At 37.8% G+C, this 19,336-nt stretch overlaps 2 protein-coding genes across 5 annotated transcripts in view; one reads left to right on the top strand and one right to left on the bottom strand.

Annotated features, from left to right (window-relative positions):
- Window positions 1-11,455, bottom strand: part of bun (bunched) — a 334,561-nt gene extending 323,106 nt beyond the window's left edge. For all 4 annotated transcript variants that reach the window (XM_065217688.1, XM_065217691.1, XM_065217689.1 and 1 more), the window contains exons 1-2: window positions 10,069-11,455; window positions 246-2,588 (exon numbers count right to left, since the gene is read on the bottom strand). In XM_065217688.1, coding sequence (XP_065073760.1) covers window positions 246-2,404 — 2,159 coding nt within the window. In that variant the 5' untranslated portion in view covers window positions 2,405-2,588; window positions 10,069-11,455. The remainder of the gene's footprint in view (window positions 1-245; window positions 2,589-10,068) is intronic.
- A 3,938-nt stretch (window positions 11,456-15,393) lies between these two features.
- On the top strand, window positions 15,394-17,817 carry LOC135697871 (uncharacterized). Its single transcript, XM_065217733.1, has 7 exons — window positions 15,394-15,513; window positions 15,578-15,655; window positions 15,716-16,185; window positions 16,253-16,427; window positions 16,590-16,777; window positions 16,892-17,051; window positions 17,342-17,817. Exons 1-7 carry the CDS (start codon window positions 15,438-15,440, stop codon window positions 17,815-17,817), a joined length of 1,623 nt encoding a protein of 540 aa, XP_065073805.1. The 5' UTR covers window positions 15,394-15,437.
- Window positions 17,818-19,336: the final 1,519 nt, after the last annotated feature.

Genomic DNA, 19,336 nt, shown 5'->3' with positions numbered 1-19,336 from the left:
TGTGGCGTAAGATGAAAAGTATGGCGAAATATGAGTGTTGTTGATGCATTTGGATTGTGGGGGTGGAAACGCGGTTCCGGAAGGATACATCATAAGGAACGGAAGGTATGTCATAATGAAGGGTGTGCGCATCAAGAAAACGAAACATTTTCCTCCAATGTAGACAAACAATAAAACAGAAAAGGATTAAAGAAGACATCAGAGATTCATTCGAATGGATACAAGCAAGTAAGTATGTGACATACCTTTCTCCGTCCTCTCCGGTTTTTTCGCCATCCTCTCCGCCACTGCCGGCGACAATGGAAGCTGCTGCGGTGATTCCAGCCACGGCCGATAGTAGATTACATTCCGATAGATGATCGGCTGCGGCGGCGGCGGCAGCTGCTATCGAGGCATGATGCTGATGTTGCTGACTGCTGCTACTATTACTGGTAGTTGCTGTGGCCGAATTGCTCGACATGGATGGGGAACTAACAGCAGCCACAGCTGCAGAAGATGGCGTTGAGCTAGCCATTGACGACGGCACAGGGGCAACACCGCTGTTGTCACTATTTACGGCGGTGGCCGTTACTGGAGATGATGTAGCCGATGGCGAGGGAGTTACCAGCGGTTCCGACGAAGCTGCCGGAATAGATGAACCAGCTGATTCTGATTGCTGGGAGGCAAGGTTACCTCCAGTCACTGAGGTGGTAGAAACTGTGCCAGTAGCAGCCATGGAAGAAGATGGCGAAAGAATGGCCGATTCCGAAGAGATCGGTTCACCAATACTGGCCACAACTGGAGAATTTGTTTGAGAGGTTTGTTGGAACTGTTGTGGAGAAGGGAAGCTCGTTTGCTGCGGTTGTTGGTGCTGAGAATTGGCGATGACAATGTTCATTTCCTGTGATGTGGCCGAAGCTGATCCTGTCGGCGGAAGAACGGTAGACGACACGGAAGCTGGACTGTTTGTTTGCTGTGGTTGCATTTGAATGTTGCTCGGCAGAGTGACACCATGTTGATGGTGTTGCTGAAGTTGATGCTGTGGTTGTTGTTGCTGCTGCTGCTGCTGAGTTATGTCCGCCATATTGGACATTGTATGAGGATAGTATGGGGATTGTCCTTGCGGCTGATTAGCAGAAACTGGTACAGACCCATTACCCGCAGCACCCGCCAGGGCATTTTGAAGTTGGGCTTGCGGTAAACTATGCGGCACTGCAGAATGTTGAGCATGACTAGTTTGCTGAGATTGAGGAATAGCTCCACCGCCAGGCGTTCCGATCGAAGTCGGTTGGGTTAGATTAAGACTTTGACCAGGAGATTCATTGTTTAGTAGACCTATGATAGAGTTAGTTGGAACGCTGGCAGCTAGATGAGTATGATAGTCAGAATTGTCGCCATCGACCGTAGCTGGAGCCGTATTTGTTGCGTAATTATCATTCAGCACCACTCCGCTATCCTGAGTTCGGATAGCATTGGAATCGACAACTGTAGACGCAGTTGACGTTTCTCCTTCATTGGAATTTACCGTACCGGCAGCTCCTTCTTTTGGAGAGGCCTGTAGCGTAGTATGGTCCAGGTAATCCATGCATACCCAACGACCACGCTTAAATGGTTCCGTGCTTTCGATTTTCACCACCTTAAATCGTTCATTCCTATGATGTGGGTCTTTCCCGTCGTCCTTGGTATGCCCCATTATGTTGATTCCTGCATCTGTGACGCTAACGTGCATCGCATCAGCTAGACTCTCCGTACCGTGGGCACGATCTGACGGTGCCACGATAGCTAACCCGTATTGAGAGCTAGTCGGAATGACTGGAACACTTCCGATAGCGTTCGAGGCAAAGAATACATCCTCTTTGCTGAACGTATCTTCGGAAAAAGAAGGAGTTTCATTTTCGAAATCCGTTATTCGACTGTTATCGTCCGTGTGGGATTCGTCAAGGTCATCGGCAGAGTCATCCCCATTGTCTGCACTGGTTCGAGCACCCACCGTAACCGATGTGATCATGAATGAGGACGTTTTCCCGGAGCCGGCCGCCGTAGCCGCAGCTATTGCCCTCGAGATACTGTTGGTTGAACCAGACGAGTTCATCAGTGAAGACGGTGGAACCGTGCTGCTTATAGAACTGTCACTTCCTCCACCACCTCCTCCTCCTCCTCCACCGCTACCTCCCCCACCAGATCCAGGGCCACCGCCTAACCGTAAGCTTTCACTTGTGGTTCGGTGGATGACATTTGCATGCTTACTACCGCCCTTACCGGACGGTGCGGATCCTGTCGTTGTGTTGCCACTGCTTCCACCACCAGCAGCCGTCATATCTAGTGATTTATTATGATGCAATGAACTTCCTCCTCCCCCACGACCTGCTGTCTTTGGATGTTGCTGTGACGATGGTAGACTGTTACTGATAGAATTTTCTGCCATACTTTTCTTCTTATTCTTCGGAATTTTCGCTGATTTTCTGGGTAACCGGGTTAAGATCGAAATTCACTCGCGTCGCGATCACACGAATCGCGGTTTTATACTGCGCTACGGATGAACGCACACACACGCACTCGCACGCACACTAGCACTATCACTCGGATGGACACACGCGCACTGGATTTTCCTGCAAAAGAAGAAAAGAAAATACAACGGTTAAAATGGCTGATTAAAGGGAATACAATTTTTTTTAGTGCATATACGGTAACCGCAATGTACCCAATAATGACTATAATAGCACATAATAGACTCGATATTGACTATAAAGTAAGCATTTTCGAGGGAGACTGGGACTACCCATTAAATGAGTAAAAAAATACCCATATATGAGTATTTTTTACTCGCCAATGAATACATACTACTTATTTTTGTAGTTGTAATCTATATATATAAAAATGAATTTCCGTCGGTCTGTCTGTCTGTCTGACCCTTATTGTAATAATAGACTCGGAAACTACTGAACCGATCGGTGTGAAAATCTGTATGCAGGGGTTTTTGGGGCAGAGAAAGGTTTTTATGATGGTTCGAGACCACTCACCCCTCTGTAAAGGGTGGTTGCCATACAAATGAAACAGAAATTTCTGCATAACTCGAGAACTAATCAAGCAAAGGGAAGCAAATTTGGCATGTGAAGGTCATAGAGGTTAGCCCCTTAGATAAGAGGGGGGGGGGGGGGCTAGGTACAATATAGGATGCTTTAAATTGGCACATAAACTCAAGCTAATATTGAATCCTGAGGAAGGCCGGGCACACTCAGCTAGTTACTCATAAATGTTTCCCTCGAAAATGCTTACTTTGTAGTCATTATTGGGTATTTTTCGGTTACCGTGTATGGGATGTTAGCATAGAAAGTCAATGATGGAAGGAAATCTATGAAGAAAATCGATCAACAATGAAAGGCCCTTTTTTAAGGTTAATTCAAGCCGAACAATGGATTAGGTCCTAAGTAACATTGATCGATTCTCTTCATCGACTTGCTCTTTCGTTAATAACTTAGGTACTGAACCGTTTCTTGTCGTGTTTGTCGTATGCAAAGCTAGATAATAGCTTGTGCTGAAAATAGCTGGAATGTTTTAACGTGGCCGTGAGGATGCAAAGAGAAAGTCGACGAAGAGAATCTGTCAATGTTACTAAGGCTCCAATGCAATGTTCAGCTTGAATTGTCGTTGGAAGTATAATAGACGAGTGCACGGATGGATTTGATTTCACTCACTCGTGAAAAAGTGACACAAGCTGTGGGTAATGTTGACTAATCATGAACACTAATGACGGTAAGCTCCACCTCGGATTAACGGTACTACCCTTAATAAACAATTGGCACATCCTCCAATCAGGGATGGTATTAAAAGTTAATTCGAGTTGGAGCTTATCATCACAGACAAACAAACAGAACACATTGAATATTTTTTATTTTTATACGCTGGAGCTGCGTGACAAGCTTTGATTTCAAGACTTGACCTTTGCTGAATCTTGTGTTTAGCTCTGCGACACGTTCGAAGTCTTCACTTAAAACTTCAGCGGCTTTTATTTGATTGAGATTTCTTTTCAGAATTCTTCTAAAATAAATTTAAAATTTTCTTTGGAAGTCCCTTGTCCAACGAATTCTTAAAATTTGTTTATAGATTCCCTTCGTATTTTAAAATCTTTCAAAGAATTCACTGAAGCTTAATTTTTTTTAAACTTACTTGAAATTCTCCGTAGAATTCCCATGCAATTCTCGACGAACAATTGAAAAGGGCCTATTAATTTTTGTGAGCAAAACTTTTAATCCCCCTTCCCAGCCAACACCATCGGGCAGGGGAAATGTTCCTGTCGAGAATTGTTTTCAAAGCTTGCTCAGTATTATCGTGGAGTTCTTTTCAAAATTCTTCTGGAAATTGCATGGAATTCCCATTAAAACTCCCTAGAAAATCCATTCGAAATGCGCTTGGAATTATCCTCTAAATTTTCTTACAGATCTTTGCAGAATTATTTTGGGATTGTACCCTCAAAATTAGATTCCCTTGGTATTTTTCACGAACTCTGGAATCCAAAAGATCTAGTAAAAACTGTCTTATAGGTTTCCCTAAAGCTCCCTACAAAATATTATCTGAAATACCTTGGTGTTATCTTCAGAATTCATAAAATCTGCTCAAATTTTTTTAAAAAAAACATTAAAAAATTCTCTTGATAGTTCTTCAAGGTGACTGTATCCTGAAAATATAGTCCAATCCAAGGGACTGCAAGGGACTGTTTTCGAAGAAAGGACGAGGTTTATTTTTCCAGATTTTTCATAGTTTGGTTTTTTCCCCGGTGACTTCTAATTCTCAGCTTTTTTTAGTTCACTGGTCACTCTGCATTTTACATATGAAACACTTGTTTTTAATCCCATTATATTTGTTTTGCCTTGAGCACATTTTGAGACCCAGCTCAACAAGAAAATTATTCCGGATAGTACGTTAACCAAAAGCTAATTCGCGGCCGGATTCCTCCAGTGGAAAATCGTAAAAAAAGCACTTTCACCTCCAAAATTTTGTAAATCAATTCCATCTAAATTGTAATAGCAGCAACATTACAATACTAAAACTTTACTAAGACTAAAATTTTACGAGCTAAACAGGTTTCCACTGAAGACCTAGAATACTCAATAAAGCCACTGTATGCTGTCAAGGCAATGCTTGTCAACGTACACGGATAGAAATCTCCTTATACCTTTTGGCAAATTTCTATTGCTGATTATTCATAAAATGTATAAGTCAACTAATAAGCAGACGCCTTGCAAAAAGTTAATGAAGATCATGTGTTGGATGAACCAGCCTAAGGCTGAAAGTCTCGTTAATAAAGGAAAAAAAAAAAAAAAAAAAAAGATCATGTGTTGAATGAAATGTATAAGCGGTCACACATACCTTTTCTGCATTCTTATAGGACCTATGTGGTTTGTCTTATGGAATGTATAAGGCTGATGTAATGGCAAAAATGTATAAGTGAAACACATGAATAAAATAATTGATTTTCGTTTCGTGTATATTTGAATCATTCAATCATAAAAGTGCTACTCCAAACAATAAAAAATCCTCCCAAGCAAGACCATTATCCTAAAGCTAATCAAGCTGTTAAGGAACAATAACTAGAAGTATTCAAAAAAAAATCATCACCTTCTCTCAAAGCTGGGTTTAGACAACACAAGGCAAGTCAAAAGATCAACTCAGTTGAAACCATACCATTCAACTGACTTTATCAACTCACTCGAATTGAAAAAAGTTGAACCAGGCTCAACTCTTCAAGCCAATTGAAGTCAACTGAGTTGATCAATGACTTGCTATGTCTAAACCCAGCTTAACTCTTTACCATTCTTGCATTTACTCAAAGTCGCTCCAATCGGATCGGAGCAGACGTACCAATCTACTCGAAGGTTAAATTAAGTCAGACGCAATTAGGTGTAACATCTATTAAGAGACGCACATACCCATACCAAATTTTGCAACAACCGAGCGTCTACGGAAATGGATTTTTTTCTCAGTTCAACTCAGGAATGTGACAACACCCAGTGGGAGCTGAATTTATAATAGGCTCAAAATCACCACAAATTCGCGACTCTATTTAAAATTTGAAAAGAAAAACCATCCTTAAACTACACGAAGTAATTAAGTTGTTTGAAACTAGCTAAGTCAGTCATACTTATTATAAGTTTCTGTTACAAAGAAATATTTCCCTGATTCCCTGATTTTCCAGGTTTTCAGTTAGTTGAAACCCTGTTAAATTCATCATAGACTTTTCGAAGCTTCAAATGCTTATCGGTAAGCAAATAATTGTTAATATTCATGGTAAAACATCGTAAGCACCGCTAGAATAACTGCAGACGCAGCTGCTTTGCTGAATATTCCACCCGATAGGTTTGGAAGTAGCTCGTTTCCGGAAACTAAGCAGTCTCTCCAAGAGCAACCCTTACTGCTGAGCATCCGTTGTTATCATCTTTATCGCTTCGAAATTGGTTGAATTAAAAGTAAACATTAACAGAATATTGGCATATTTAGCAAATGTATCCGAAACATGAATGCATTTCAGGATGACTCCAAACGCTTCGCCCCTAACCAGTGGATCTACTGTGGAGTTTTCGTAGTTATCAATCAGTAATATTCGGAGTAAATTGTGATTAGGGCGAAACTAGCTAAATGTAAACAACGGAGATTTTACTGCAATCAGATGGAGCAGGCAAAAATATACTAACAAATAACCACAAACATTTTTTTTTAAATGTTCCACTACCGAAAAATCCGTGCAAAGTGAAAGGTGAAACAAAATTTATTTCAAAACAAGCTTTAAAATAGATCACGCTCTTTCCTTAGTTTACGATAGTACAGGGCGCAATTTTGAAACATTTCAATGAACGGACGAAATCAATGTTGTTTACCAACAAAAGCGAAAATAGTAAAAGGCTCCATCTTTAGCTGAAACGTAAACACGGCGAAAAGTGAAGGGCGACACTTTGAAGAAAATCAAAACAAGGCGCATAGTATTGGGCGAATTGTTGTTGTCATACATGTTCGGGGCGATTTAATGAGGGCGTATTCTTAACGTTCCGCATTTACGGGCCAAATTATAAAAAATGACGAGTTTTAAGAAAAAAAATGAATAAAAAGGAGATTTTACACTCAACACAAATACAAATGGATCAATTTTACGATCATAAATGTAATTCCTATAGAAAATATATTGCTTAGCATTAAATTAAAAATTAAATTAATACGTTCAAACTTGCTCGGGTTTTCACCATTTGTTTACATTTTGCTAGTTTCGCCTAATCACAATTTGCTCCGGATATAACTACTGTTCGGTATCCGCATTAGGATCCAGTTGTGCCATAGAATGATTGATTTTCGAGATAGACTGCATGCTATGTTGCCTCCAACGTTAAGCAAATAACGGATGTGGCTTATAAAATTAATTTTCCAAGCATTGCTACTGAAAAACTTGCCTTCGTCTGGTTATTCGTATAGCTTCAATCCGTGATCAAGAAGTAATTTAAAATGTATGCAATAATTACGGGCAATGTTATTAATCTCTCGAATCTGCTGCTGAATTCTTGAATGGAATAGTAACATAAACACTAAGACCAGGGAGTCCCGAGGAAACATGCTCAATCTTTTGGCTCAGGAAGTACTAGACCTTCGGTCTCAAGTCAATTGCAGCACCCCTCGAAACGTAGCCTCTCATTAAACTCTGTCATGTTGATAAGGCGAATCAAAACAAACACAAACTTTGAGAGTTTCTTGTACGATAATGGGTTACGCTTATAGATGTACTAGGGACCAATGGGCTAGCCAAGTGATGAGCCAATTTAAGCTCGTTAGTTTTGTATTGACTAAAACCAGTTTGCATTTTAAATCTTTTTTAAATTTTAAATTTCAGACACGAAAATAAGACCAAAAGCTTACTCTGTGAAGTCAAAAAAATATAGGGTAAATGTTGGCTTCGGCACCCATTGACTGTTTTCGGCAACCAAAATTTAAACGTTAATTTCACCATGTTTTCCCATCAACGCACTTCCCTGAATGTGTCCAAACGATTGTTTAGCCTTTCAGCTTCAATCTGATTATATTTGAACGATCGAGCAATCCAGTAATGCTACATTTTTCTTCAAATAAAGCATACGCACTACAAAATGAGGTTGATTTCGAGTTGCCGATAATAGAACAGCTGGTTAACACGCAGTTCTAATGGGAAGGTTGCCGAAGAAAAAGAGACTGCCGACAATAGTCACACTCACCTGAGAAGTTTGGAGCGTTGTAAAAACGCTTTCAAAACGTTTTGAAAAATTCTGTCGATTGGAATGGATAGAGAAGCAAGCAGCAGATGAATGTAAACAAACAGACACATCATATATGTGCGTGACGCTGAGAAAATGCTAGTAGAAGTGCAGACGCTGCTTAGATTGACGAGAATACGTAAATTCCCCTATATTTGTTCAATAGTACTCATACACATTGAACAGCAGCGGCAACAAAAAATTACTATGAAATAAAAGCAAATGGGTCATCTCAAACTGAAATGTAAACACGGAGCTATTGTGGGCCAATTTTAATAAGGTCGTATTCAGAACGTATTGATGAAATCTCGCGTAACATTTGAAAAGGGCCTATGATCAAAATGTTAACAAACCGATTTTTGATACAATTCTGTAGCACTGGTAATTAGCTACCAGTCGTATAGGAATGTTCCGCATTATCGATAAAAATCATTAAAAATAACTTGATTTTAAAAACGGCCGATCCACGAAATTTTTCCAATCATTCATGCTAAAACGGCCTAACCTCGGGCCTAACATATATTTTTTTTCGTTCGATGAGGTTCCATTCATAAGCCTAGCGACGTAGAAGGGCCGATGATTGAAAAATTTCAAATCAAAGCTAGGCCCTACTGCTTGAGGCAGGGCCGATGATTTATTTGACGTTAAGAAAAGGCTTAGCAAAGGGCCTACAATTTATGATGACAAGCACAACGGCTTAACAAAAAGGGCCTAACCATTTAAAGATTCACAAAAAGGCTTATTACTGTGATATTAAATTTTTATCGATTTTCATGTATTTTTGAAAACGTTTCGCATGTTTTGGATGTTGTGTACTGAGATATAGTTACTATTGTTATTGTGAAAAATATAAACGCCTAAAATACTTCAATTTGTTTATATAGGAATTAAATACTGGCGAAAAAATTTACAATTCATTTTCTGGATTGTTTACATTTTGGACATAGGCCCTTTTCAAATGTTACGCGAGAAATCATAGAAATGATGAATTTTCAATGGTTTCTGATTTTGCGAGACAGAAGGGGGTCTTGAGAAAAGATGAATTTTCAATAGTAAACGAATAAAAAACCGAGTTTTAAGATCAACACAAATAAGAATAAATCAATTTCATAAGTCATATCCAGAACAACATGTGAAAAGGGCATACAAGCTTTTTGTAAACAAACCTTTGTAGGCCCTTTTCTCACCAACCGAGGGTCGCCCACGCAAACCAGCAATATCATCGGGAAGGGGAAAGTTTCCTCTACCCGGTGATGTTAAAGGTTTGCGTTGGTGTCATATGGGTGGCGAGAAAAGGGCATAAGAAGGTTTGTTTACAAAAAGCTTGTATGCCCTTTTCACATGTTGTTCTGGATATAAGATGTAAAAAATGCTAATAATTTATTTAGGAATAAGATTTGTAAGAGAAAACTTTATTAGCATTTTGTCCATTATATTGCCATTGCTAGTTTCGTCCTAATCACTTTGCTTACACAAACAACTAAGGTCAAAATCATCAATTACTCCGGAAAAATACGTCTTTGTAGCAGAGTTATTAACGGATGAGAAAATCGATTAATGTTACACTATGCCTTATGCCTTGTTCGGGTTGAAATGTTAATCGAGCAAAGTAATGTCAACAGCAGCTTCCTTTGTGGTCCGTACATTTATTGATCCCATATGAAATAGCTCCCGCAAATAACAAACAGGATAGTTTACTACTGGTTGGAAGCCTACTTTAGCCACTTGCGTAATTCGTAACACAATAACTTATAACGATAACATCTCATAAACGTAACGTGACAAAGAAAGCAGAAGTCCAGTAATAAGTCAGCATATCTACCTTTATATAGATAGGACACCGGGATTCGCTGCTGCTGCTGCTACTGTTGTAGTAAATCGTCGAAATACTACTCGCGGATAAAAGGATTAGGTCTTCCTTTATCTTGCTCCCCAAAACACGATCTGCATTGGCAGCTTATGGCAAAAACATCACGCAAATTCACACTTCCAAAAACACACGTACAGGACCAGAAAAACAACGCGAAAAAATCGAAACACACAATCCGCTCGCTAAACAGATTTTTTTTTTTGACTTTCTTGTCGCTCTCGAAAATCGTTTTGTTTTTGTTGTTGTTTGTTGTGTTATCACAGTCCAGAGAGAGCACACGCACACAAATGCACTCGCAAGCAGCGCAACGCAACGCACGAACTGTCAAAATAATTCGCTCTTTTCTCGCTCTCCGTGTGACAAACACCGAATTCTCTCACGGCGATCTTTTTTCCTTCCTTGCTGGCTGTTGTTTGCTTCGAAATTTGTTGTTCTTCTTCTCAGACACTGCTCTTCAGCGGAATTTTCTTCCGTTCATCGCGCATATTTTCTTGTGCTTTTTTTCGACCCACCAGCGGTCGAATTTTGGCCTGCTTTTGCTTGCTTCCTTCCCTTTCAATTCCGAACCACGATGGGTGTCACAAAACTTCCGTCAATTCCGTTGCAAATCACTTGATCGAGATTGAATCCAAACGATACACAATACACACGTACGATTTTGCGGCTATTACTCTATTTTTTTTTCGAGAAAGTATAGCGGAGAAAAGAAAAAAAAAACGACTCGGACGGAACCAAAATCCCGACTCTCTTCTAATCACCCTTTTTGACGTTTGGTCTGCTGCTGCTTCTTTTCTGGAAGTTCAACCACGACTCACCCCTTTTTTTGCTGCTTAGCTCTCACGGAGACGGAAACCCTTTTACGGCAAACGGGATGATTCGACAAACCACTCAACTGAAACTGTAGGAGCCAGGAATCCGGATTTTCTTCCTGCAGTCTCCCTTCAATGCGAGTGTATTCTTCCTCACACGGATACGGCCACGCGAATCTTCCTACTTCGTTTTCCTTTCCTTCCACAGAGAAATAAAACAGACAGTCGAGAGACGAACAAACTTTACTGGGGGCGAATGACGGATGAACCGAACCGAACTACACCATCAGCAGAGATCCAGGAGAAAAAGGCTGTCCCTTGCCTAAATTGATTTGCAATTTCCACAGATTCCCAGCGATTCTCAAATCGAGATTTCTACACTCCCGTATGGACAAACTCGTAACGCGTCAAACTACGGCGTTAAAGCTGCTGTTTCGTACCGATTAGCGCACAAATAGAACCGAGAATCAAGATTGCTGCGAATTTTTTCAACACCACGGCAGCCATATTCGATTTTTGTACGACGGAGCTGTCCCGTTCGCGATGAGTTTGTAGTGTCAGATTGCATAGTAGTGTGTGTGCGACCATTTCTCTCTCGCGTTTTTGCGAATTGGCGATGATTTCCAAAGAGAGTGTTGCCAGTTGGTGAGAAAGAGATGTCGAAATCGCAAACAGTGGGCCACACGGAGAAAAACTACAGTCGCTATTATTTACTCGATATTTACAGTCTGTCGGAGAGAATTTCAGGCATTAACTGCATGAGCTTACACTCATAAAATAAATCACATAACCAGTTGAAAATATCCAAGTGAATTTCACATAACTTTCACGTGATCCCATAATTGGAAATCGCACCACTAAATCACATGAACATTATGTGTCCAATGAAATCTATATGATTTCTCATATAGATTTTTTTTTGCTATGTGATATTCAGATAACAATCATTATTTTTGTTATTGGAAAAATATTATGTGCGTTCCTAATAGAAACTAAGTGAAATCTTTTTCAGTGTAAAACCCTCTACACATAAACAAAATCCATTGGCAAAATTACTATTTTGATGGTTTAAATTAAATACTCCCGAATTTGTAGATTTGAATATTCCTGAAATAGAAAAAGAAATGAAATATCAATGGAAATCAAATGTCAACACTATTAACATAACCTTTCAAGAAATAAACAAATTAATTCATTCAAAAAAAGATACGTCCGCACCAGGAATAGATGGTCTTTCTTTTTATTTACTTAAAAATATAAATCCAACAATGATGTGCAAAATAATAGAAATTTTGAATACAGTTTTTAATACAGGTTTAATTCCAGACGATTGGAGGGAAATAAAAATAATACCATTACTAAAACAAAATAAAAATCCAATGATTGCCAATTCCTATAGACCAATAGCCATGCTTTGTGTTTTATTAAAGCTCATTAATTTTATAGTTAAAAAACATTTAACAGAATACTTGGAATTACATCGTCTTTTACCAAGTTATTCTTTCGGATTCAAACAAAAAACATCTGCAATCAACTGTGTCAATGCATTAATATCACATATTAAACAAGCTAAGAGGGAAGGAGAAGTAGTAATAGCTACATTTTTAGATTTATCTAAAGCGTTCGATAACGTAAATATTGAAAAACTACTAGTTATATTAGATAACATTAATACACCTCCTGCAATAAGTAATTGGATTTACCAATACCTTAAAAAAAAGGAAAATTACATTAGAAATAGCAAATGGAACTAAAATAACAAGATTAGCTAATAGAGGTCTACCGCAAGGATGTCCATTATCTCCAGTCCTTTTCAATATTTATACAATGGGTTTACATAGCCTTTCAAAAAGCGATAGAATTTTTTTTCAATTTGCAGATGATTTCACAGCAATAGCTATAGCAAAAACATTAACACAAGCAACTGAAATAATGAACGAGTTCCTAATACAAGCAGTCTCATTTCTTAATGATCTAGAAATGGTAATCAATCCAGATAAATGTGCCACAGTAATCTTTACTCATAAATTTCATCCTTCCACAAATATTTCAATTAATAATCATCCTTTAGAAATAAAACCATTTCATATTTTTTAGGAATTTACATAGACCATAAACTAAACTATAATAAACACATTGAATTAACTGCATCAAAAGCAAAACGGAAACTTAATATTCTAAAAATGATAGCAAAAAGAAAAAATGGAGCACACCCAGAAACAGCTCTCAGAATAGCCAAGGCTATAGTACAACCTCATCTAGATTACGGAATAACCATTTCAGCAGGAACTTCAAAAACGACATTCGCCAAACTAGAAACAGTGCATCATCTATATATTAAAACAGCTATGAGATATTTAAAATCCACCCCAAATCAAGTAATCCTAGCAGAAACAGGCGAACTACCACTAAAATCAAGAGCAGAATATTTAGCTTTTAAGGAAATTACTAAAAACATTTACTACGAAAATAGCCCAATAGTACCTTTTCTTTATAAATTCATACTTTCTGATTATATACCTAAACACAGCTCTTTCTTAGAAAGAACGGCAAGCATAAATAATTTTCATTTATTACAATTAGCGAAACCTACTTCTTTTGAATCAACTTTTCATTTAACAATTAGGTCAGAGATTAAAAATCTTAAGAAAAAAAATCTCTCTACCAGAACTCAGAAACAAATAGTTCTTGATTTGATTAGATCACAATATTTACAATACTATCATATATACACAGATGGCTCTAAGTTGAAGGAAAGAACGGGATATGGATTTTATGATAGTCAAGAAAAAACCTCATATAGTGGAAGATTAAAATGTCAATTTTCAATCATGAATGCAGAACTAACAGCAATACTCAAAGCTATAGATTATATTATTGAAAAGAATATAAAAAGGTAGTTATATTTACAGATTCAAAAAGTGCTACAGAGTTACTAAAAAATATACCTTCAAAAGAAAACTACCTGGTATTTAAAATATTTAATAAAATTAACTCGCTACAGGAAAAAATTACAATTCAGTGGATTCCGGGGCATATTGGACTTTTAGGGAACGATAGGGCTGACTTAGCAGCAAAATTAGGTGCAAATAGATCCAAAATAGAAGATCTAAACTTAACGAAAGGAGACTTACAATTAAGCTTAAAAAATGAAACATACTGTTTATGGAATCAGGATTACAAAAACATATCAAAAGATAAAGGAAAATATCACTTCCTAATAAAGCAAAATGCTACATCAGAACCATGGTACAAAAACATGAACTTACCAACAGAACTGACGATAATCCTTTCTAGGATTAGAACAGGACATACTGCTACCAAAGACAGACTATACAGTTGGAGGTTGATTAATTCAGATAAATGTGAAAAGTGTGATGTCACAGAAAACCTACCACACGTCTTACACCATTGCACCAATTTTCAAGCAATAAGACAAAAATATCCAATCTTGATTCAATGTACTGATATTACTCCTATCCTGGCTGAAAATAATATTGATCAAATTAAACAGATAGCTGAATTTATAAGGGAGATAAAGGTCCATGTTTGAAATAAAATCGCGCGATAAACAAGAATATTTACAAACTTAACTTTGCTGAGCAACATACTATTCCCGCTACTGAAATAAGAGATTTTTCAAATTTCTTTCGATCGTCAATTAATTCACGTAAATGACAACTAAAGCTGTCAGAATGCAAAAACAAGACTTGGCTGAAATGGACCGAAAGGTCTGCGCCAAAGAGAGGAAAAAAAAAAATACTCCCAGATATTCCCTTACTTCTTTTCAAATTAAAACGTTTAGGTATGACAAATATACTTTTAAAATGAATTGGATCATACTTGACAGAAAGAATACAGATGGTCCACTTTAAAGAAAAAATGTCCTCGCCAGTTAATGTTACCTCGGGAGTTCCACAGGGATCTCATTTAGGACCTTTATTATTTATTTTATTTGTGGATGACGTGAAGTTTGTGTTGAATCGCTTAAATGTGCTTATATATGCTGACGATATGAAACTGTACACTGAAATTAATTATGTAGTAAATTGATCTTAAATCCAGCGTTTATTTCTACCATGCCATATAATGGTAAAATCCACTGACCATACTGTTATTATAATCGTATTATAGTAGAAAATCTTAAGCTAATAGCAAAAATGTCATAGTAGATTTCAGCATTTTTTGTAGTCCTCACAAATAAATTATTATGGTCAAATTTCTATTGATATGGTAACTTCAACAACATTATTTAAACATAGTGGATGCACAATTTTCATCCAACATCTCATTTTTACCATACACGCAGTTAAAATAAAAACATGTCACCGACAATTTTTTACCAACTACATTTTACGTTAGGATTACCATCTGCATAGTAATTTTCAGTGTACATCGAAAACTTGCACTTCGCCATTTTGATAGCATCAAATTTATTCCGAAGAGCTCCGCGCGTGGTTGAGATTTTTTTCAGTTTTGCTTGTTTTTGTGGAAAATTAAAAGTGTTTCATAATGATAAATGATAATCCGATCGAGGAAATAAGTATTATCGTGGATGACAGACTGGATGACCCAAACAATATTGACGGTAAAGCGTTAATCTAAAACGTTTCCGATTGGGATATCCGCGATGCTTTTTTTTTTCTTTGCAGAAAGAGATCACATTCCGGAACTGGAAGAAATCATTTCTGAATGGAAACTTGATCCGGCCATTTATGCTATCCTTGTCCGTAAGTATGAGTATGTGTGAACAAATAATACTATATTGAATGTGCAAAATCTTAATTTAGAGCATGGAATTTGTGTCCAATATCTCAAGCTAGTGGAAGACAGAGCCTTGGATGATATTTTTTCCGTAGCGAGATGGATTGGCCACAAATATGCACTGCGGCAAAAATTAGTTTCGTGGCCGGAAAGTGTTCTATATCATACAGCAACAACATCGAAAACCATCAATTCTATTCCGACCGAAGTTACAGCTCCTCCAGCTACGGTGCTATGCAAACAGAATCCACTCAAGCATCGATTGCTTCCCACCTCCGTGACAGCTGCGTTACTGGATGAGATCCTCAAGCGGAACGAAAAAGGAAAAATTGTCGTGAAACATTTTTTACAGAATAAGAAGCTCGATGCTGCTCACCGGAAATACTTAGCCCATACGGTCGTCGACTATTATATAGCCAACGACTTATATTTTCCTCTTCCGGATATGTCAAAATTTGCTCAACTAATTGCGGAAAGATTTCCAAACGAGCTAATCGTAAATTAACTTCGTTGCTCCAACCATTTCAACACACTTCTTATACGTTTTTTCATCTTTCGTGCAGGAAACGTACTTTAATCCCAGAGACGTGAAGGTACATAAGGAACACCCTACTGGTTTAATTTATGACCGCTTCCACAATCGTAACAAGAAGAAGTTCGTCCAATCCAGATCATCAAGTGACAAGGAAACAACGTTTTTTTATGCAAAATCGGTAGCTCTAAAACTTTCTCACGATGGTAAGTAAACCATATTTCTCGACAAGCAAGTGAAAAGGGCCAAGGAGCCACATGTAGACATCCGCTTCAAATGCCAATTTCCCATTTCACATGTTTGTTTCGGGTTTAAAAGATTTTAGTGATATCAGCAAAATCTTAAACACTTGATATTTTAAATTACAGAAATCGAAAAGCTTACTTCAGTAAAAAACTGGCTTCGTAACAATTCTGCCCCAGCAGAAGAAGTTCAACACAAGTGGAAAGAAACAATTTCATTGCGACTGCGATCAATTTTAAATGAGATTGATGTCGACAAAGGTGGTGTGCTTAGCGAGTGGCCAAGAATCCTGGACGATACTGGGTACTTGTTGGTAAGGAAAATTATACTGCACCAGTTTTAAATTACATTATTTTGTTACCTGTCTCATAACAAATATGTGTTGTATTCGCGAGATAGTATACCTCGTCTTATTATATGTCTACAGATCGATTCGGATTTTGCTGAACTGTTTGGTAATCCAGATAAGTTATTCAACAACTGGGATTTTTTTTCACAAAAATTCCTTGACTACGTTCGAAACAACGACATCAAAGACGATTTTTCAAGACAATTACTAACTGCGCTGGACGAATCCGCCAAAGTTAGTTACAAGAATGTCGTCAACGAGCTTAGATAGCTCATATTTATACCCTCCGTATTTTCTCCTCGTTTATCTAGCACTGCTTGCTTTGCCAGTATTTCACCTCACATCTGTCATGCTTCACGTTAATTTAGTTCAACTCAAATGGAGTGTATCATTACTTGACACAACTCTCAAGTTTTTATATATTTATTTTAATATTATTATTTCACACCAACTATATCCACCACAGGTATGAAGTAACTTAGCAACGTACATAGGACGAAAATAACTAATAATATTGTTTCATTATAGACGGCCGGGATTTCATCGTATGTATGGTATTCCAAGCACTCATCAAACCAACACGGACTTCCACACGTAAATTACCCACAATATTGCAGGCGCAAACTGATGTCTGTTGTATATGCGCAACCCACGAGGAATACTTAAGTGAGTGGCGTTCACTACGTCAAGAGTTTGAGACAGCAAAACTTCAACTCCCACCTCGTATCTTCATTGTTGGAAGTTTCGACGAAATTGAAGGATTCTACGTTGTGACAGGAAAAATTGAGTACAAACTTCCAACGTTTCTTCGTTGCCTGGATGTCATTGTTAAGCTGAAGTACGTGCTGAACTACCAATTTCCTGAGAGCTGTGAGTTATTCTGGTGCTTCGTGACCAGATTCTTTTACAATATCGACTACAAAAGAAAATCGAAAAACAATCAACTTCTACAATTGATCGCCTATCTGGAAACTGGAGATAATGGATTGTCATTTGTGCCGTAACTCGTTTCCCGCACTCAATATCCTATTACACCACATTCGGATAGAGCATGGGGCTCCTTCCATTTCTAATTTCAAGTGTACAGCATGCAAACCAGCCGCTCAGTTCAAGGATATCTACCGGTTCAAACGGCATGTCAAATTTCGACATTCTGCCTTATTTGAAAGCCCCAGCACACCAATTGAAACACACGAGGAAATCCATAACAACGAATCCAGCACGATTCCAGAGGAACGTTGTTTTCAAAGAGAAACAACTGAAGATACATTCAATGATGCGGGTAGCAGTATCGAAAAACTTGAGAAAGCTAGTTGTAGAGAAGAAGACATTTTAGATATAAGAAGTAGGTTAAGAGAAGATTTTCTAAGCTTTACTATGAATTTATACAGTAAGAAAAATTTGAGCAGGAAAGATGTAATTGAATTACAGCATAATATTACTGAACATATTGTTATGCCAATCATTAACACTCTATGCAAAATAGCATGTATACCCGATGATCCACAGTATCTAGATTTAGTCAACGACATCCGTGATCCATTTAATTTCATATGCACTGAGCAAAGATTCAATAGTCAGCTTCAACATTTGAATCTTAGACAGGCTCCTCAAGTTATAACTTTTAAGGACAATGACTCCAATATTGTATCGAAAGGGTGTCTTACACCTATCAAATTTCAAATCAAAACGTTTTTTGAAACTGGAACAATTTTTAAGGAAACAATGCAGAATATGACCAGATTAGAACAGAACGATGAGATATCAAATGTTATTAATGGCACCCTGTGGCAAACAGTAAAACCAATGTACGCCAATCAAATAGTTATTCCATATTTTTTATTTTCTGATGAAGCAGAAATGAACGACGCAATTGGTGCTCATTCGGGAACACACAAAGTATGTGGACTTTACTACAGTTTTCCGACTATTCCTTCTCATTATCTGTCACGTTTGAGTTGCATATTCATCGCAGGATTTATAAAAGCGTCCGACATTCTAGAACGAGGACCATCAGAGGCTTTGGTTGAACTAATTAATGTTTTAATTGATCTTGAACAAAATGGCGTGAATTTGAACGTAGAAAATCGTGTAGTAAGGGTCTATTTTGTGCTGATGGGAATTCTGGGAGATAATTTAGGTATCAACATGTTGATGGGATACGTAACGTCATTCAGTGCCCTTTTCTACTGCCGATTTTGCAGCCTAAATAAGTACGATTGTCAGAAATCCATCAAATTAAACTCAAATTTGAATCGAACAAAGGAAACGTATAAAAAAGATTTAACTAAAAGTTGTAAAGATACGGGAATTAAAGAAGCATGTGGTTTTAATAGATTACAGAACTACCATGCTGGAGAGTTTGCTATAGTTGATGTGATGCATGATTTTTATTCTCATGGTATCTGCGCCTACGACCTTTCCTTTGTTTTTGATTATATGATTCTAACGCTAAAAATTTCTTTGGATTTAATTAATTATCGTTTAAAAATGTTCAATTACGGGAACACTGAGAAACGAAAT

Source organism: Ochlerotatus camptorhynchus, unplaced genomic scaffold, assembly GCF_037179485.1.
Source record: "Ochlerotatus camptorhynchus isolate MF236.1 unplaced genomic scaffold, CSIRO-AGI_Acam_v1.1 ptg000078l, whole genome shotgun sequence".
Classification (NCBI taxonomy): domain Eukaryota; kingdom Metazoa; phylum Arthropoda; class Insecta; order Diptera; family Culicidae; genus Ochlerotatus; species Ochlerotatus camptorhynchus.
Note: the sequence above shows the minus strand (reverse complement) of the source record. Positions and strands in the feature narration are given on the sequence as shown.

Bases quoted from the DNA above. Each gene is read 5' to 3' on its own strand.
- LOC135697871 (XM_065217733.1), top strand. From the start codon at position 15,438: ATGATAAATGATAATCCGATCGAGGAAATAAGTATTATCGTGGATGAC. The intron at 16,186-16,252 runs GTAAATTAACTT...TCTTTCGTGCAG, and splicing joins GATTTCCAAACGAGCTAATC to GAAACGTACTTTAATCCCAG. The intron at 16,778-16,891 runs GTAAGGAAAATT...ATATGTCTACAG, and splicing joins ACGATACTGGGTACTTGTTG to ATCGATTCGGATTTTGCTGA.